The 21536-nt window shown below is 37.2% G+C and overlaps 1 protein-coding gene across 1 annotated transcript in view; it reads left to right on the forward strand.

Moving 5' to 3' along the window:
- Positions 1-21252, forward strand: part of ADGB (androglobin) — a 117492-nt gene extending 96240 nt beyond the window's left edge. The window contains exons 28-35 of the mRNA XM_040599405.1: positions 2744-2928; positions 4156-4267; positions 11022-11152; positions 12786-12941; positions 15319-15427; positions 17503-17605; positions 18989-19172; positions 20798-21252. Coding sequence (XP_040455339.1) covers positions 2744-2928; positions 4156-4267; positions 11022-11152; positions 12786-12941; positions 15319-15427; positions 17503-17605; positions 18989-19172; positions 20798-20989 — 1172 coding nt within the window. The 3' untranslated portion in view covers positions 20990-21252. The remainder of the gene's footprint in view (positions 1-2743; positions 2929-4155; positions 4268-11021; positions 11153-12785; positions 12942-15318; positions 15428-17502; positions 17606-18988; positions 19173-20797) is intronic.
- The last annotated feature ends 284 nt before the right edge of the window (positions 21253-21536 follow it).

Here is a 21536-nt window from a genome sequence, read left to right on the forward strand (position 1 = left end):
GAGTTTGTACAATGGATACTCAGTACGATGACATTCCTACTGTCAGAATCTGGTTATTCTTTAAAAAAAATGTGTTTTCACAGGGTAAGAATAATCAGAAACCACTGCTATACCACCAGCACCAAACTTGTTCATTAAGCAAAACAGTCCTCACTTTTGAGACCTATTCAGAATCACACATTCTGCCTAACATAGAATTGATTAGTGTATTGCCAGAAGTACTATGAAGTGATGTTATTGTGCAAAACCAATAAAACATTGTCCCCTTTTCGCACCCACAAACTGTTAATTCATCTCCAGTCACAGCTGTTTTATAAATGTATGTTATAGCTCAAAAACTACATTAAACCAATTGATTTTGATTATATTTACCGCTTCTGAGATGTATCAGATGAACATTCACTTGCCAGTAAAGGACTTGCATATTGACACATTGCAAGCACAACTCATTTTGTTGATACAAGCACAGCGGTCCTGGTAAGCACAGATGGGCAAGCGAACGCTCATAATCCTTTTATTTTCCATAGTATAAGCCTGATACATTCCAGTCGCAGAATATCAGTCTTTGATGCTTCGGATATTTGTTTGAACCTGGAACCAAGGTAGGCAGGAGCTCCTTCTAGCCAGAGCTTTGCTTAGGAAAGCCAGGGCTGAATATAGATGCATGTAGCAAGAAAACAAATTTGGTGTCACAGCACCACCTGCTGACAATTGCTAGAACTGTTGTTTTGGGTGTGTTGGCATTTTGGGGAACTTTTCCAAGTAATCTTTCCAGCAAGGAAAGCAGAATGAGCTCTATGGACCAGATTCCACCAGATTCTGAGCTGAGGTATCTTCATGTCAGGATCATCCTCTGGGCAAACCGCTATAGAATTTTTCAATACTTAAGCTCTTCGGGTTTAGGAAAGAAAAAAGAGGATTTTGAGGCGTTCATGAAAGATAATGATAGCCTAAGGAATACAGCCTCCTTTGAAACCCACCTACCTTGATAGTTATTCTTCCATTTAGAATCCAAATTGGTTTTTTGCAGGAGGTTTTCACACAGATGTAAAAGAACATGTTAGATTCTGGTCTGGATAATGTTTCTTCTTCATCCATATGTACTTCCGTTGAGTGAAAGCTTCATGATTTTGGTTCCCTCTGATGAAAGATTTGATAATCTAACCACTGCGAGTTACGTCTCCTCTCACCTCCACCGCATGGGAAGCTAACTAATACCTGGAAAGCTCAGAGGCTCTATTTGAGTGAGGAAGTACTCTGCAGACACAGGCTTGCTTAGGCATATCTTATACAAAAAAACACCTGTGGAGTTGCATCACTCTTAAAAAATGGGTTAGAAGAAACCAAGTGTTGTTGTCTTCCTTCACGTTTCTCTCGCAGACCTCCTTACTACAGGGCCAGCAAGAGGGATAGCTCGGGTACTACAGATCCTGAATGTCATGCAAAAGAGCAACTCATAACTTATGATTAGGAATTTGAGACATCTTGAAGAAAGCATCTCTGCAAGGTCTTGTTTTAATTTCCTGACTTCTACTGATTTTCTTAGGAAAAAGGAAGCACTGCCTTATGCAGAGGAAAGATGTGATAGCAAGTAATCTGTGGCCTTTGACTTCCATAAGTGATAATAGTTCCTGATTCCCTTTGAGTATCTAGTGGCACACTTAACCTTTTATTTGGCGCTTATAAACTGACACACCACCAGTAATTTTTGCTGAATCTGGTCTAATAGTCCTGTCAGCTCCTGAGAACTCACCTGGATGTTTTGTCAACACACATAAAACCCTGTACGTTTTTCTTTTGAAGTGTTGCAACAATACGGTATCATCCTTTGTTTCTACAATAAACCTTGGGAAGAGTAAAGCCTTCTGTCCTCAGTGAAGTCAAAAAGATGTCCCTTTCCCAGTTGATGGTCCAGCTGTCGTTAGTGTAACACAGGTGAAGCTGCTTCCCCAGAGGTGTTATTTTTTCCTTAGTCAGTTTTCTACAAGATACTCCCTTTCAGAATTCTCTTTCTGCAGATGTTCAGGCAAGGTAATATCATAGATTTCAGTGGCATTAGAAATGAACACAAGTTTATTTTCTGGATTAATACTTCTGTGACAGCCCTTCCTTAACACATACATGGTTTCACAGTTTTTCCACAGTAATACCTTCCTTAGGAGACAATGATATAACTTTATAAATGATAGACCGCAAATAGTTCTATAGCTCCTTTCAAGACTGCCTTTTCCTAAACCTCAATCAGCTGTGATCTTTGTGTCAGACTGAAAGAAGAGGCTTCTGGAAGGGTGGGAGTTGCCAGAACTGTGGCCAACGCCCCTCTCCCTCCCTTCTGCAGGTATACTAAATTTATTAAATTAGATTAGCTACACAGACACCCCACCATACAGAGTACGAGGCTGTTTGTATCATGTAAGTAGGATCGTGCTGGGGTGGTTAGTGTAGGAAAGAAGTGTAGGTTTTGGGGGGAAAAATTATATGCTTTATAAACAGCAACAGTTATGTATGTAGTCTTTCAAATTTTTCATTTACTTTGAAGAGATTTGTGATTTGCATGTAGAGTGAAAGCAGGATATTACTTGGAATAAGCATAATTTTAATTAGAACCTTGTGATCATAATACAGCATGAGAAAATTGACAATGGTAATTCTTTCTCAATTTCTGGGGGCATCTGTTTACCCCATGACAATAATTCATAGAATTTCTGGCAATTAACACTGACTTTTTTTTATCATCTTGCAGCAAGCAAAACCCAGATTATTCGAAGTAGAATGAAGAAGGAATCGGAAACTGGAGGATCAAAAAAAAAAGGTCATATTTCATCTTCAAAGGACACCAAAACTCCTTTCAAGCCAGGACTTGTACAGGAAGGTCCATCTATATTAAAAGATGAATCTTGCCTCTTGGAAAACTTTCAGAGTAATGATGTAAGTCCACAACAAGTAAGAGATTCCAAGTCATTGGGGTTTGGGAAAACAAAACAAAAACCCAAACCAAAACAAAAAAAAAAACCCCACACCCTAAACGATGAAGGGGTACTGGTAATTCGTTTAGTACATGTGGAAAACTAATATTCTGAAGGAAGAAGAAGGAATCCAAAATTAAGGTTGTTGATAGCTTCTGAATGAAGCTATGGAGAAAGGATCATGTATGTATATGAATAAGTAAGGAGGAGTCATTTTGGTTTTCAAATGAAGGTATATTCAGTCTTTAGATATTCTTCATTTGCCAGATCCAATTCAAGTATAATTTTCAGCTAAGGGCCAAAACCAACTAGTAATGAAATTAAACTTCTGACGCTTCAATGTGAGTTTTCTTTGAAGTATGATGTAAGAGAAGGCCACCTCTAACAGTTTTAATAGACCTGTTGCCAGTCAGGTGAAAGCTTTAGTAACACACACACTAGCTGCTACTTGAGCAGAGTTTCTCGGAGACAGATGTCAAAAATGTGGATTTTTCTTGACTTCACCTAGTATTATTTGTCTTAGAAAAATAACATTTATTTTCTAAAATAATTCTTGATTCTCTGTCTCCAAGTGTTTCTGTACTGTGATTTTTCCTGATAACCGAGTTAAATTGCAACAAAATATTCAAAGAAAGACGAAAAAAAAGGTTATTGAGAAATAAATTCCACAGTTGTTCCTTTGATATGGAACTGGCTTTAGAACTTGGAAAACCATTTTTAAAGAGAGTAATTTCCTGTTCAGCGTAGAAAATGTTTCAAATAACCCATGGACCCTGTCACCTCTACCTCAAATTAAGACATTATTGAGTACTAGTATTAGGGCTCAAAGCCCTGTAGTAGGTCTTAAATTCAAAGACAACAGTCTTTGTTTTAGTACATGACATACATAGGAAAGTTACATGGAAATCTTACAGGAATGTAGCTCCTCGTTGTATATCCCAATTTAGTTTTACTTGATAAACACACGAGTAATTGTTTTGTTTCACAGAAATGAAAATAAAATCTGTGGAATTAATGCTAATTTTTAAAGCTTCTTGTGAATACTGTAATGGTGTAAGCTTGTAAATTTAACAATGTGTTTTGTTTGCTGAGTTCAATAGCTGGCAGTTTACTAACCTACAGGACTTTTGAACGGTTACTATAATTGTTAAGCCTTCAGCATGTTAACATACTGCATTTTCTTTCACAGTCTCACAAGTATATCATACAAGCATTGGTGTTGTATAATAGTTGGCCACTTACTGAAAGTCAGTCTCTGTTTGTTCAGGAACTGAAAGAAATGGAGAAAAATTATATCAAAGGTATGTCAATCTAAGTGTGTATTCAGTCAAATGCATCATGTTACTAATTTTAAAAAAAGGTGACACTGCTACAAGCCAAGACCATATGACATTTTTCTCTTTTATTCATGGCTTGAGTGCAATTGAGCAAAAAAGCTCTTTGTTGTGTTGTTCATAGAAATGAGATTTGATTGCATGACTGTATACCTTTAGTTCCTAAATTACAGAGAAGTCAGAGAATACTTTGCAAAACTCACCTGAGCTTCATAGGGCTTAGCTTTAGGTAGGGATCTGGAACAGCTGTAGTATAACTGCTTCTACAGTCAGAGACCGATGGAGTATAACATAAAGGCACAGTGCCCAGACAAAGTACATCCAAACATAGAAGTTTCTACTGAAACTAGAGAAACGTGTGCTGGTAATTTAAGAAAGTGCACTGACAAGAGGGGGGAAAAGGCCTCTTATTGGATATGTATTACTTCTGTACTGCTAGGAGAATTTAGGCAGGAGGCCAGACTAGGAAAGGTCCCAAGGATAGGCTGTGTATTCAAGACGGAATGGGGACAGAGAAATTACAGCAGTTTTTCTTTTTTTTCTCCATATTCTCTTAGCATTTCTTGTTAAGGGACAGAAATAAACCCCAACACATATTAAAAGCAGTTAGAATACTAGTCAGTATCCTTAGAAATTAGATAAATGTCTCATCTTGCTTCTCCTTTTGTCCCTGGGGCTGACACAGAACGATTTAGATCTTAATTATGTTAGAGGAAAATTTATCATGCTGGATCCAGCAGCCCAAGAGAGGCAAGGCTGAAGATACAGCCCCAGCAGGAACACGCACACAGAACACACACACACTACGTATATACATACATTCATTGCCAGCTACACAGATCACAGACAAACGCTCAGAGCACTCAGACTGGAAGTCCTTTAGAGAGACTATATATTTAGGGTGGTTCCTTCCAGCAGCTGGAGTTAGACACCTAGTCTACCCAGTTGCTGGCCCCTGGATCCCACATGAGCTCCTGAGGCTGCAGCCTTACTCCAGCTGCTGGTGCAGTTCATCACACACACACACATGCGCACACACATTCAACTGACTCCCCTGTGCTCTCACCCCTAGATTTCTACAGAACCTAAAATATTACTTTCCACCATTCATTCCACCACCACAATTCACATTTTCCACATAATTAATATAAAAGTTCTAGAACTCAATTTTTAAAATATGAGCTAAGGTTAAATCATTTGCATTATCCTTTTTCATATATATATATATACACACACACTTGCTAATACCCTTACATTTTCTTAGGAAGAGTTGATCTTTATTTATTAGTGGTATTTCTCACTTCTTTCTTTGGTTACATATTTCTTTTTAAATGTCTGGTCGTATTTTTTTAAAAAAGTTCTAATACCTTGGACTGTATTCAGGTTCAGCAGCAGTAATTGCTGACATATTTTTTCATTTCTTATTTTTAAGATGAGTGTAACATTTGAGATTTTTGCAGTCGTTTCTCAGCTAGTGTTACAGAACTTTTACGAAGACGTATTTGATTTACTATAGTCCCTATCCAATTTCAGTAATATTTAAAGAGCTATGTCATGGTGCCTTACAGGCCTGTACACAGCTTTTTTAGTCCGGATTTCACCTGCTTTTAGTTTGTTGCATTCTTTACAAAATCATCGTTTCTTCCTAGGTGACTCCATTTATTCCCCTCCTTTTCCCTTTACTGATAGACTGCTTCTTACAATAGACATCCTGTGATGTTGCCTTACCCTCCTGAGTCAGCTGTGTAGTAACAGCTTACACTTAACACACCAGTCGCGCTATACCATAGTCTGTAAAACTGAAGGTCAAAGGGGGTCACTTGATCTCTGAGTTTCTTCACTAGTTCTCAGCTGTTATTACTGAAGCTTGTCAACATCAGGAATATTCTCATGCTTCATTCGAGGTAGCAGTATTCCAGTTCATAGCTCCCCTTCTCCACCCTGACTGATGCTTCAGCTGCATATTCAAGCTGCAGTCAGGGATAATGAGGACTTTGCTCTTAGGATTCTTTTTAAATATGGTGGTTTTTGTGTCCTCTCACAATTGCTGACTTTCAAAGTAACCCAAATACATTTCACAGTTCATATTAACTGGGTGTTTCTGTTTATACAAGGATACCAACAGATTGCCCAGTTTAAAAACAAAATATAAAGTTTAAACACCAACACTTATGATATTTACTACTTGGCATTTATTTTATGTATGCCTATTAACAGCAATATTTATCTGGAATTCTTACTATAGTTAAGTATTTTGGGAAAAACATTTAATCTGTGAATCTTTTTCTGATTGTGAACTAGTCTTAAAGCAATTTAAAAGCTGAGCTTTACCATTTAAAGCTGGCAGCAGCAGTTGTCAAACACACAATTCATGTAATAGCAGTGTTGGTGTGTAATCAAAAAGGCATCCTCTCACCATGTGATTTTTAAGAAAGCTGCAGCGAGCCAGGTGGAAAATTCCTGCCACAAATTTTCACCGTTTCAGGTATCACTTCTTCATGTAAGACAACAGTGCCATCTGGAGTTAGTTTTGTATTAAAGCTAATTTATCATGGCAAAAGCATATTTTGGCTTTGGATTAGCATTTACTAAAGTCTTTTAAACTAGTCTGCCTTTAAATGAAACCCCATACTACTATACTCTCCTTATTCACCAATATTATAAGTAATTGTAAGAACATTTTTGCAGAAAGAAAATAATAACAAACAGCAAATACAAAATACAAAATTATCATAGCATCTGTAAACTGGAGAATTTTCTTCCCTAATACTTCAGTTTGGCAGTGCTTGTAAAAAGGACTGTGTTAGCAAAAGTTTTTTTCATTACTAATATTTAATCATATTTATTATATATGAAATCTCAATAAATGTTTTATTAAAGGGCACATTGCACACACAAAACATTAAAATGGCATTAACCAGGAAAACCCAAGTATGCAGAAATTAGAAAGTGCCAGATAGTTCATTATTTATACAGTCTTCATTCTTTTCTCTCTTCTTTTTCCTTTTTCCCCTTCTATTGGGAACTGTTAATGGGGCAAGACTTCAGTGGAAAAATAGTAAAAAAATATAAGGTCTGGATAATAATTCTTGTATAAAAAGGGGGAAAATAGCAAGCAGTCTTGCAACTGCTAATACCATTTTAAGTTGCTTGGCTGTGCGTACAAAATTATTTTAAGATTTGTTTTCTACATATGGTTTTCAGCTACTGTCTTTTTGAGTTCTTTGGTTTTACTCTTCCTGTAGTAAGATCAGTTTTGTTGTGCAACTGTCACAACCCAGAGTTGAATCACCAGTGCACTGAATGCTGCCTGCAGCATGTATTTTGTATAGTGCCTTAAGTTGACCAAGAGTGTTAGCTGCTGCTGAGAGAAGGCTGTCTATCCAACTGGGAGAACAGTGGGAGGTAGGGTGCCCAACCCAGGCAGTAGAGGTCGGTTTGAAAAGGCAGGAGAGACAATGATCCTTTGGATATTCCTATTTTTTTCTCTTCATGCGAAGCACAGCATTTCACAAGGAGTTTAACAGGATGTTCAGTTCCTCCTCTCGTTATATCTTTCCCACCTTGCCTTTCTGTAGTGATTAATCATTTGCCTGGTGTTCAGTGAAAAAATAGGTCACTGAGGATATATGATGGTGCTAGGGTTTAAAGACCTGTAGACCCCTAAGCCATGCTCTACCCCCACCCTACTCCTGCCACCATATTGGTGGTTTGGTTCTATCCTGGTGTCTTTTTACTGCTACTTCAGCATCTGGATGAGCCCAGCTTCGGAAAGATTTGTCATGTTGCTTTCTGTTGAGAATCTTTCTGAGTGTCCAGTCAGAGACAGCAAAAGGCAACGTCTGAACTTCTCGGTCATTTCCTAACCAAACCTGAAAGTCTGTCATGGGGCAAGTAACAGTCATTTCTGCCAACTACTGAGTAATCCCACTAAATGCTCAGAGCCTATTTTGGATAGTGGGAGCATAGCAACTTCTCAAAGAAAACTTTAAAGGACTCCTTTGTATTTTACCTATGAATAAGATACATGTTCTGTAATTTTAATTTCATAAATCAGGAGTAGCTGTCTATCTTACCTAAAAAATAGAATTGTATCTCAATCTGGAGTTATGAGTTTCAGATAGGAATCACTTAGGGTAATTATTTAAGGTGTCATAGATAGGACATCTGACTGGATGATCACTATGGTCCCTTCTGGCATTAGACTAAATGAATCTCGGCGGAAATAATTGCAAAGTGGTAGAGAATCTAATTTTAAGAGTTGCTGTCAGCTGTTTGTCATCACTGTCAATTGGTGTGATGCCCAAGCTTTTCTCAGTGCCACACACATACAATAACTGCCACTGAGAGTTTGTGATGATTGATGCATAAGCTGTGAGCTTTCTGTATCATCTCCCTGCCTTTCTTCTTATCATATCCCATACAAAGCATTTGCCTGACTTTGTCCTTGGAAAAGCCCCAAGGAACTGCTCACATCCCCCGTACAGTCAGTGGGCTGCATGCTATAGTGCCAAACTGCAGCCATGCTCCCTGCAAGGAATATCTGGAGAATGATCCCAAAACCAGGGAGACTGCCTGCCCTGCTGAGGGAGGGAAGAGGGCTGGGGGAACCCGGACAGCACTGCCATACCATGAGCTAAGCGAGCTAAACTGAATCCTGCCCTTAGCCTTCATATCTGGAGTTAAAGCAGAATGCCTCACCTTGTTTCATACGCTTGTTTGTTATGTACTAACTTCTCAGTGTATGCAGTAAGTCCAGAGCATCAAAATGTTAAAATTCTGAGCTGTACAATATTTATAGAAGCCAGACAAAGCTGGTGGTATCTCATGACATAGAAGTCTTTGTCTGATATAATTTAGCTAAAGACACTGAGTGTCTCCTGAGTGTTTGTATAAACAATAAATAATTAATATTTAAAAATTAGTAATTCACTGAATAATGCATGTACACCAGCCTGATTCATGGTGCTAATATGTTATGATAATGTGAAATTAAATGGAAAGCCATTTATGTAATGATATTATAACTTCAAATAATGTCATCACTATTTATTTTATATTTGCATTTCCTCTGGAGCTGTTTTAGTATCTTCAATATTTGTGGAGACCACTTTAATTTTTGCTTTCATTCTTTAATGTATACTTTGGTAGCATTGAATCAATTTAAGCTTAGCACTTTGGTGCTGTTGTCCATTATTTAAGTAGCATGAGGACATACAAATAATAAATAGAACTTAATCATAAACACATCTATAATGTATGATGTATTACACATATATCTTATAATATATATTTGTATGTGTGGTTAGAATCATAGAATCATTTAGATTGGAAAAGATCTTTAAGATCTTTGAGTCCAACCGTTAACCCAGGACTCTCAAGTCCACCACTAAACCATGTCCCTATGCACCACATCTACACGTCTTTCAAATGCCTCCAGGGATAGTGACTCAACCACTTCCCTGGGCAGCCTGTTCCAATGCTTGCCTATAAATATGTTTCTATATATTTAATATTTACAATTTTATATATCCATATATCCTCAACCATGACATTGCAGATCTGATCCAAAGCTCATTAATCATGCAGCACAGTGATTGTCATCAGTGGAAAGAAATTAGAAAAGAATAGCATTGAGTGAAAGGTATCTTATTATTATTGTCACATTATAAAACACTCATTTCCTCTTTTTTCAACGGTAAATCCTCTGTTTTATTGTACTGACTAAATCTAGGTTTTCAATAATTGTTTTTATGTTTTAAGTACAGAGAAACAGAGATTTCAGAGTCACATCTTTAATCTTTCTCATAGTGTTATGGGTCCTTTCCAAGTTGTTTCAGTTGACATATTCCTTATGCTATTAATGCTATATGCTATTACAGGCTTTATTTATTAATTTATTCTAATGAGAATATGACATGCATGGTCTTCATAACAGCTCCCACCAACTAAGACGGTGCAGAATAAGTGTTGCAAATGTCAATTCTCAGTATCTTTAATTCAGACATATAGCGTATGTATGTACTGATAAAATAACAAATCCAAAATGTTCTTAGGTAGTTCTGAATGATAATTTTTAATGATCTTAAATATGCAGCAAATATCAGATATGTTTCTTTGCCTTAACTTCCTTGAATTTTTGATGGGGTGTATCTTTCCTTCTGCACTTTACACTTTCAGGCTTACAAGGATATGAGACACTGAGAACATTGGCTTCACCTGCTCTGAGCTTCTCACCTGCCTGGTGCATAACACTGACAGAGATTGTATGAGCCTATATAAGAGAAGTAAGACTCAGGCAGTGATTCTGTACCTTGCAGTCTTTGGACTGACCCATACACAAGGCAACAGTGCAGTGACTTGATGTGTAGGGACCATGGCAAACTCACAGTTAAGCCCAGGGTAGAGTGCTATTTAGGACAGATAAGCCTGTCCACCTTATAAATCTGTTTTTAAAAGTTGTTTTGTTGCCATATTCTTTCTTGGTCCACCAATAAATATTGGTGTAGTACTTGAAAGTGTCAACTAATTAACTGACTCTTCTTTGTGTCTCTGTATGGCTGTTTTGTGCTGTTATTCCACCTGGCTTTTATATGGGGAAATAAATTAATGGATGACAATGGTATCCTCTAATTCATCACACATCATAACTACATCTGAATAGCATATGGGGAAAAGCATACGGAGCATAGCTTTCCTCTAATGCTCAATTATTTTGAAGGAAAAAAGTCTGCAAGTATTCCTAAACCAACCAGAAAATCAAAAGATAAAGCATCTGAGAAGACAGAAAAAGAGAGGTCCAGTAAAGAAAGAGGATCATTTCTACATCTTGCATCTCCACCTGAATCTCAGGTGAGAACAAAGCCAAAAATTGGGTTTGTTTCAGGTCTGCAGATCAGTATTAATAGCTCTTTTACTGTATCCTTTGCATTTCTCTATGGCCTGCTTTGCCACCTTCTTAGCTTTACACTGAGAGAGACTGAATGACACATGTAAAAGACAGGCATCCTGTATTTAGAGATGCAATGTGCTCCTTTCGTGTTTATCTATAAAGCAACTACTGTATTAAACCTTCTGTCTCTGCTGAAGGTTTAATAAACTCCACAAATTTGCCATATTCACATCCCATTATTCCCTCGTGGTAGTGGTTTTCATGAGTTCCCAGGGACATGCAATAGGTCTTTCTGCAGCAGTCAGTTCCTGTCTCATATGTCACAGTTGTCATTAACTTGCAGACGTATGGTGGCAGAAAAACTGGTACCTACTTGCAAATTCTTCTCATCTGTGGTGGGATAATCTGAGTGTTCTGTGGCTGACAGAAAGGCTACTGCCAGCCTGTGTGCCTTAAAAGGAATAATTAACTCTATTGATTGTGAACAGATTAATGGAAGGCAAAGAAGAAACTGGCAGCTCCTCATTTAATGGTATTACTTTTGCTGGGAATTTTGCTGCCTCATGGCAGGTAGTTCAAGGGGTGGGCATCTCCATAGAGTTTTTAATAAAGAAATCTCTACTGAATTGTTTTGTTGACTAAACCTGCTGCAGAGCAAACTTCCTTATGATTCGTATCCACACCTAATTATACAGAGTTCTGGAACAGTGCTTTAACCCTTCTTTCAGAGCAGTCTGAGTGGCTGCAGTTGAGATTATTGGCCATAGAAATGCAATGAAGCTTCAGGCTGTGTCAGATTTCTGCCTTCAGCTCCAATGACTGGGTGCGCTAGGCATGCTGAGGTGATGGTTCTCGGGAGTTCTTTGGTCTGCCACTAAAATAGATGCGAGTTTTGAGGTGGGACTGCTTGCAGATAAGATGCCCACCTTCAGTCTCAAATAAAAGCTGAACTCCTATCTCTACTTCTAAATCTTGTTCTTCAAGATTCTGTAGATAGTATGGTTTTCAGAAGTATATACAGCATAATGTCTCATTCATTGCTCAGACAGCAGAATAGTCTCATACATTTCAGGCACTAGTTGTACCCTACAGTTCTGGATAAGTATGTATAGATTGGGAAGTAACTGGAAAAAAACTGATGCCTCATAAGACAGAGCAAGATGTATTTCTATACAAAAAGCCTAATTAAATACAATAAGACTTCTAGTAGAAAAGCTTGTGGAAGAAAGGAAGGGGAAGGAGGGAAAGAAAAGAAAAAAGCTTGGCAGGGAGGTAAGACAACTGCATGAAAAATCGCTACAAAATACTCTTGTTCAGACAGACTGTTCAGAAGAACTGGGAGTGTGGAGCATGCTGTATGGGAGTTGGCAGAAGCATGTAAAAATAAAAACTCAAAGAGCTTTAGATGTTGCAAAGTAATTTCCTTTCCTTTGGCAGCCACTGTTTGTGTAGTAATGCCATGTCAATGTGTATGAATGTATAATGTGTATCAGTCGGGAAAATTATCAAGATACAGAAACATAACTTCATCCTAAATAGTGGTCGTAGATGTAGACCAGTGAATACATTGTCTTTATAATACTTCACTTTCAGCAAGCTGCTTCAAACAAACCATACTGGACTTTACGTCTAGTTAGTGAACAGAGGCAGGCAGATGTTCTGGAGGTGAAGAAAGACACCCAGCGAGCAGATGAGATCAAAGCTATGAAACAAGCATGGGAGTCTGCAGAGCCAGGAAGAGCTATCAAGGTAATACCGGAGTGCAATCTTTGCCGTAATGTTTCTTCACAAGTTCCAGGAGCTGCTGTTATGGTAGAGCAGTTGCCACAACAAAGACCTGACTTCACATGGTTGTCCTCTTCACCACAATGTGGAAGACAGGAAATCTTAACACAGCTTCAAGAATCAAAAGTGATTATGTGCATGAATTCTGGACAGTATTCCAGATCATCAACTTTAGACTTCTCTAGATCACTGAGATTCTGCTTTACAAAACAAAGTTTCTCCTTAGAAAGCCCACTACCTCCACACAATTGCAGAACTGCTACTTGTGACAAGTTTAATGTTTAGCATGAACAGATTCTAGTGAGAAATAAACTGTTACAAACATGACAAAAAGATTTCTCTTGAAGAACTGGCACCTGGCCATATCATCACTCAAATTGTCCCCTGCAGCCAGGATTCCCGAATTCCTTCTGGGTTGCAGGTTACCCATGAGCCTGTACATACTGTGCTGTATGAATTCACTGTTCTGGAGAAGCAACTAATTCAGATACCAGCTGCAGCTGGGCTCTTTTGACATGACGTATGCTTAAGATGGAAAAATAATACAGGTTCTTTCTAGCAAAGCAAAAAGTTACACTGCTGATTGAGAATTGGAAGCATCGTTACCAAAAAAAAGGAAAATAAAAGAACAAAATGCAGTCTTTAAACTTGCCTGTACAGTCAGTCCCAGTCACCACCATTGGCCATTGAGAGAAACCCCAGCTCAGAAGCATTTTGCCTTTTTTGTAGTACCTTTTAGAAATGAACCTCAGACATGGCTCTTCCCAGTTACACTTTCAGATCTCAGTTCTCTTCAGTGCATCCAAACCCCAAATTTTTTCCTGACACTACTTTATTAAATTCTGATTTAAGAAGAGGTGCATTACTCTGCAGCTTTAATTGCCTGTGCTGAGACTGAAAATGCAAGTACAGCCTCCTAAAGATGAGCAGGAAATGCATCCCCTTTGATGTGTAGAGTCTCTTTAGCATGCTGGTTCTATCACTGTTGCCTTTTTCCATCAGAAAATCAACTCAATTACAACTAAAGGTTTCCATTTTAAAAGCCCTTTAGGTCTGTGACATTTTCCTAAAACAGCTATCGTTAAGCAAGTTGCAGCAACTGCATGTAATATGCTAAAAAAAGAAGGTCTAAATTGGGGTTCTGCTATGCACACTAAGGAACTTTCCTTTCTTCCTGGTCACCCTGCCCCAACGCCTGCCTGTTCCAGGGATCACATGCCCTTTGACTCTGGGAATTAGGTTCCTGGCTCCAGCCTGAACTTTGGCTTTGTTCATTCTGGCAATGAGCCCTTAAGAGAAAGCCCGGTGAGCCAAAGTCACCTTCTGAAAGGACAGGCAGAAGTGGTGATGCCAGGTTTTGTCATCAAAGGTAATTGCACTTGAAAGTGTTTGCACCCATAGCTCCCCTTTCTCAGAAGGAAATTTAAATCACCATGCTATAGAAGCTCCTAGGAGGAAGCAGTAGTTCCCTAAGGAGGTGCAGTAGCTGTATGTATTCTGACCATACATTCAGCTATGAGGGAACCTTGCTTTTCAGGTTTTCGGTTGTTTGTTTCTATTTTCAAATCCAAAGATAATTTTATACTGCCCAGAGATAAGTGATTTTCCAGTGTTTCATTGCATGATGATCTTCAGTGTGACATCTTGGGACTGATTCAATGGGAAGGAACCCTAGCATCTTTTCTGATTCCAGCCCCAGGCAGAGTTACACACTGCACTCTGGCATTAGGTTTGTTATTGACAGCACTGTTTTCTCATCTGGGATATGTACTAAATATAGCCAGTATGCATCGAGTGGAGTAAAACCATTCAAAGTGTACTGCCTACATTTTATTTTAGTGAACGACCATCTCAAAAAGGTTTACTTAGGGGTTCTTACTCATATACTCAAGACACACTTGATAGAAATTAAAGATTAACTGTAAGTACTGATGCTAATTTAGTTCTCCTCTACACAACACATTAAAACTAAACAAATAATGGTTCCAAAATATTCCTAGAAAAATTGGATGTTTAACGTTGATATTATTTCAGAAAAAAAAATCTATTGGAGAGCTGGCTTGAATATGACTCTGACATGAAATGTGGTCCTTTTGTGTTTATCTTTTTTTCTCCCCAGTGTCTCACTAATGGTATTCCTTTTGTTAGAGGTGCAGTTTCATAGATCAAACCAGGGAAATACACTCAGCAGTAATATAAAATAACATCGTCTCTCACATGCACTGGATTTGAAGATTTACTGTCTTATTGACTACTTATAGATTCCTACTTTTAAAAATTCTTTGGCATTTAAAGTATACAGTAGAAGTTTTCTTACCTGGATTAAAACTTTGATCTCTAGGCTTTTCAGGAACGCATGCGGTTTATTAATAAGTATGCTGACAGATACTCAGAGGAGCCCGTAGCTGGGACTGAGACTGCCACTTTAACACCTACTTCAGGAGAAAGAGGTAAGGGCATAACTTTGTCAAGCGTGTCTTTGGTTCATCATCAGCATCTTAGAAAAGACTTCTGCATTAAATACTAGTAGTAAATGGATAGAGCAGCCCTGATAAAGGTGCCCAAATGCACCAAAAGGTGTCGTGCTTGGTCTCTATCTGCTCTAGTTTTAGTTGTTGCATTGCTCTGTTTTCAGACACAGATACAGCCTCGTGGCTCTTGGAGGCTGCCAAGTTACCCTTAAGCAAACTGCAGGCAGTCCTTCTGTAGTAGAATTCTAACCCTGAATTAACCTGAAATTTTTGGAAGTTCAGTGGAAAATAGTCCCTCTACTCCAGGTTAGTTACCAGAGGTCATTAGTGTTGAAATTTTTAAAAATTATTTAGTAGCTGAAATAACACGTAAGTAAGAATAATACTTCTAATACACATTTTCTTTATGTTAACGTTCATGGAAACTGTTCGTGGACAGTGCTCTGGAAGTAAGCTGTCAAAAACTGCTTACCGAGTAGCTTCAGCTTCCTGGCAGCTTCCATAAGTATTGTCTAATTTTATTTAGGGTTACAACTTCTATGTATTCTTCATTTGTATTCCCTGGCAATTACTGGACTCCTGAAAATTTGAACTGAGTGCAAGGATGTAAGGCTGTTTGTTGGGTTTTTTTCTTCTGCAAATACTGCTGAGACCAGGCCGTCACAGAAAGGGAAGTAAAATACCCATCTGATTGTGACAATATCTGGTCATGGCTCATCTGCATGGAAGTAGAATCTGTGATCAGTACATAACTTGTTAAGATTAGTATTTTTCCAGTCAGGTGAGTAATCCTCCCAGGAATGTTTCAGAACTTAAAGCAGAAGTAGTCCTCACCTTATGATTTAGACAAAGACGTCATTAGTTATTTCTTGCATTCCAAAGGAACTTGAAAAAATATTATTTTCTCTAAGTTACTGGCTTGGGATTTCAAAAGTAATGGTTGTCTGCCAAGAGCTTTGTTCTAAACTAAGCATTTGGAGTCTAATACAAAGTCTCATGAAGTACAGGGGTGACACCCCAATGACTTTAAGTTGTTATGGTTCAGTTCCATAGAGTGCAGCAATAGGCAATAATGTGCTTGACCATTTCTGTAACGTTCAGTATCTTAATGAGAATTTTTATGTTCTGAAGAAAACTTTCCTGATGGGCAGTGTCTAAGGCACTTCCAAAATCCATGACACCCTTCTAGACCAACAGAGAAGGCTGGTATATTTGTCTATGTATAGACAGTAAATATAGAGACAGTACATTTTTTTAATGCTCAGAAAACTCCTATTTCCAGTGAGAAAATTCAAGTAACATTTTTTAAATGTTTTAATTGATTGGTACTATAAGTAGAGTAATAAGAGAGGATTTATGGAAACAAACTACCCCAGTCAATGTTAAATCTCATAAAATTTTACAGGGATTTTTAGCCCATCCAGGTGAACCAAAAGAAGGAAGCATTGGAATAATCCCAAGGCAGCTCAGCATAGTGGCGTGCTTAATATCAGATACATCATTATATTGAATGGTATATTAAAGCATAATATGGTTACTATACATGTGATTAAAAAAATTCAAGACTTCTGAATGAGAATTTTAAGTTGTCATGGGACCTTTCTTCTACAGACCAGTACTTCCCAAAGTAAATCTTTGCCCAAAAGTGCACATCATTATTTTTTTTTTTAACTACAGCCAGGACTGAACAATCATATTTTGGTAGATTTATTTTTAATAAAAGAATGTGATTCCTTGCTGCTTAGAGGTTATTCTTATATTCTTTAGGCAATTTAAATTGAATGTTCTTGCTTAGATTTACAAACCTTCTTGAGTATTGTGGATTTAGCTAAAATACATATATTAATTTCAGTCTAGCATGCGTGAGTTTTTGCAGCATTTTTGATTCTATCATGAGTGTTGGAAATAAAAAGGCAGAAATATTATATCCTTTCCAACCCATACTCTCACTTAATAATGTACTCTGCTAAGCCAAAAGAAGAAAAAACTATGCAAGAATTTAGATGGAGCCTCCTAGCAAAACTGCATAACTGGTTTAATCTGTTCTGTTGTAGATTCTTTTACCGCAGGAAAGAAAGCATCACAAGAAGCTACTGACTCAAGCTTACAAAAGCAGCAAAAAAAATGGGAGCCTATAGACCTTAGTCCTTATATGAGGTAAACAGCAGGAAAACTTAAGTCCCAGTGAAACACCAAAATGAACAACTAGCTAAGGATTTTCATATATAGAAATCAGTAAATGCAATATAATTTTTATGCATTTGTATCCTATCTGTAATTGGATGCAGTATAGTAGGTGTGAATTTAGGCTTTATCCTTCACATGCCACTGAAGTAAGCTGCTATTCTGTCACATGCTTGTTAGAAGTTGCCGTGAAAATCCTCAGCCATGTTTTACCTGTCCTTTATGTTGTGTACACAAAATCACTGAGTAGTGAACACAAAAGTGTAGAGGTAGATCAAGATACAGTTTTCAGCTTTGATTTTCCTGGTATGGATGTTTTTTAAAATCTGTGTTTTCCTACATTCAGTTATAATTTACGTCCTTTCCTAATCATAACACATCAAAGATGCCGAGTCACTGCACTGCAAGTAATGAGTATGTGATGTAAAAACTTGAAGAAAATGCATGTGCAGGCAAAGATGACCATTTCAGTGGTCATCTTGAAAGAAGCACATATCAAGTTTGTCAGGATGTGATGCTAGATTCAAATAATATATTTAACAAATGCAGTTCAGTTCATAATAATAGTTATTAGCTGAAATAATTATATTATTTCTTTATTCAAAAGAACTATATTCTTTATTACATGTGCTAATATGAACTTACCTAGCTAATATACATGCATCTGCATGTTGCTGTGCTGCAGCTAGAACCCAGTTCGTGCTTAAATCCATTTGTATTCAATGTGGCATTTATACAGCAAATTGATTTTCAGTAAGACCTTAGAACATGCTGAAAAAAATCCTCAAATTTAATTTTAAATTGAAAAGGAAACTGGTGTTATATTGAAGTGAATAACATAAAAACAATAGAAAATATGGAAAAATATCTTCCACAGGCATTTCATTTGCCTCCAACTCATTGACTTGTACACTAGTCATTTAAGTCAAATTATAAAAATACATTATACTCTTAGTTTCCGTTATGCCAACAGGAAAAAAAAAAAAAAAAAAACAAACCAAAAACCTCAACATTTGTCCCAATGCTGAATTAAAATATCAAAAACTTCTGGAAATACTTCTTGCAAATTGAAAATTAGTGTCACATCTATGAGTTTTTCATATGTTCAAAGATAGGCATGATTTTACAAATAATTTTTTAAATAGACATTCAAGTATGAGAAGACCTGGCCTTAGGAATGTACTTACTTATTGGTGTTATATATAAGCAGAGGAAAAGTGACTCCGTAACCTTATCTAACCATACAATGGTGACATTGAAGTATATATGCCAAATGTATGACTATAAGTGTTACGTAAAATATACATCCCCAAAATTATATTTGAAATGAGAAAAATATCTTTGTATTTCCTTCAGAAAAACCATGCCTGAGTCTGTGCTAAGAAATGAGTCTATCATTCAACAGCAAGAGATACGTAAAGCAGAAAAAATCAATCATTTTAGGGAACTTCGAGAGTTGGCTTTCAAACAAAGAGAAAAAGAACAAAATGCCAGAGCTTTATTGAAGCAAAATATACTTGAAATGTATGAGAATCTGCAGGTAAGTTTTCAAGATTACTCTCCGGTAACTATTACTGTGATATGCACTACTAGTATGAATATCTTGATCAACCATTCTCAAGGCTTTTGTATTCAGTACCAATAATTAGAAACAGTGGAAAAGCTTGAAATTTCTTTTGGGCAAAGGTTAAAACTAAAGGTTCTAGGAAAAGAAAATAGTACTGTAGAACATCCTTAATATGATGGTCTTAGTCTTTTCTTGACCTAGCTCTTTGCAAAAAACTATTTTAAGAATATTACCATAAAGGATAGTTATAAGTGAGAATAAATTAAGCATTTGACATATATGACCAGCTGCATATTAGATAAAGCATCTCTGGTTTGGATTTTTTTTTTTGGTTATAAATTGTACAGGTACATGGCTTTTTGGAAAGTAATAAAGAACAAGATAATTTACATAGGAGGGCAAGTTGCTCCTAATGTGCCTTACTGCAAAGGTAGAGAAGGCAGTTTTCCTGGAATATACATGACACCAGCAAACAAAAAATTGGTATTATTAATCCATTAAAAAAACATGTCTATAAATCATAGATTTGGTAGCATTAGTGTAGGATCTATTGTTAGGATTAACTCAGCATTGCACATAAAATTGGTATAAATATCTTCACAAAATTGGCTTAACCCTTGAGTGTCAACAGGAACAACAAAATGCTTTGTTACACAGCAGTGATAAAATAGCCCCAAGCAATCAGCTGGCGACTATTCAGAGCTCTTAAAACTGGTTAAGAGACAGTATACATAATTTTACATCAAACCAACCTATTTACAGAAATCACTTGAAAACATCTTCTTCAGTTTCCAGACAGCCAATTTATATTACTTAACTACAAGTCTACAGGGTGCTATAGCTCTCTACCAGTGACTGATTGATCCTAACAAGAATGCATGTCCAGGTTTTCGGATGTTGCTAGGATTTTGGATGCCTAACATACCATACATTAGAAGGGCAAATTTTTATTAAGATCCTCGGGTCTTTCTAGAAAGAATGTCCATTAAAGTGTTTCACAGTGTGAATATAAAATGAGAGTTACTTGTGAATATGCATACTGTGCTGGTTAGCACTTTTACAGTTTTTTCATCTGCTGACCACAGAGGACTGTATAAAGGTGTCCCCATTTTCCAGGATGGAAATGTAAAAGAAAAAGTTTTCAGAAGTGTCCAAGTCCAGTTTGCCCTAAGTCTTGTTGAAGGTCTTGTGTGATTTAGGCTCCTTTAGTCTCTTAAAAGATTAAAGCTCCTAAGCCATTTTGAATTTCTGAAAACTAGATTTCAAGAGACCTATTTAAGACAAAAAAGCAAGCCAGGAACTGAAGGGGGACTAGACCCAGATGGGTAACTAGCCTGTTGCCTATCCTCCTTTCACCCAATTAGCTTATTATGCCAGCAATTTAAAAAGGATTTTCGTTAACTTTCTTTCCTTCTTTATGGTGAAGAGACTGACATATAGCTGTGTCACTGTGACAAATAAATAAAAATACCTGTAAAAAGAAAAGGAGAGATGTCCTCCCTGTACTTACAGAGTGACAAAGTAAAACATAACAGGAAGGGTGCAGTTGCTTGTGATGAAATCAAGGTTCATGTGTTGGGGGGTTTGGTTTTGGCTAGGCATCCTTAGATGAAACACGAGGCAGAATTCACAGCATTCGGGAAGCATACAGAAGTAAGCTGCTAGAGGCTGAGCGCAGAAAACAAGAAGAGTCGGAAGCTCATGAACCAGTCCTGCAAGCAAAGCAAGAGAAGAAAAGCCTAGATGGACACGAAAAAAGACCCAGAAAAGGTTTAGGGAAAAAAAAGTAATTGCTAGCACTTACTGAGTTGTACTTAACAGTTTGGGAAAGAAAGTTTATATGCAAAGATGGCAAAGAACGTTTGTTATTTTCCAGTATTTTGTGTCAGCTATCTCACATTTTATCTCTTTGCCTGATGCTAGTGAAAAAACTGATCTAGTATTCTTCTTCATTTAAAAAGTGTTTGGTATTTTGATTCTCACTCTATAAAGGTACTCACTACTATTAAAGTTTGTATGTTTTACTGGAATAAAATTTTGCAATAAAAATTCATATTCCGTTCAGATTCCTCTCCCAAACTGACAGTGTCTTTTGCCCTTTTTTTCGAATCAAAACAGATCTAGTCAAGAGTGAATCGGAGTTGAAACAGTGAATGTTATCTACCAGTTCTGGAGTCATTTAACTTGGCAGAAACATGAGCTCCTTAAGTGGATGATGATTTATGGAGCTTATAATAATTAGATAGTGGTATACAACACTTTTCATATGCAGGCATTGGAAGACTTCCCAAAGACTGGTTCAGCAGGCACTCACAAGCTTTCTGTGTACTGTAATAT

This window comes from Falco naumanni, chromosome 6 (assembly GCF_017639655.2).
Source record: "Falco naumanni isolate bFalNau1 chromosome 6, bFalNau1.pat, whole genome shotgun sequence".
Taxonomy (NCBI): domain Eukaryota; kingdom Metazoa; phylum Chordata; class Aves; order Falconiformes; family Falconidae; genus Falco; species Falco naumanni.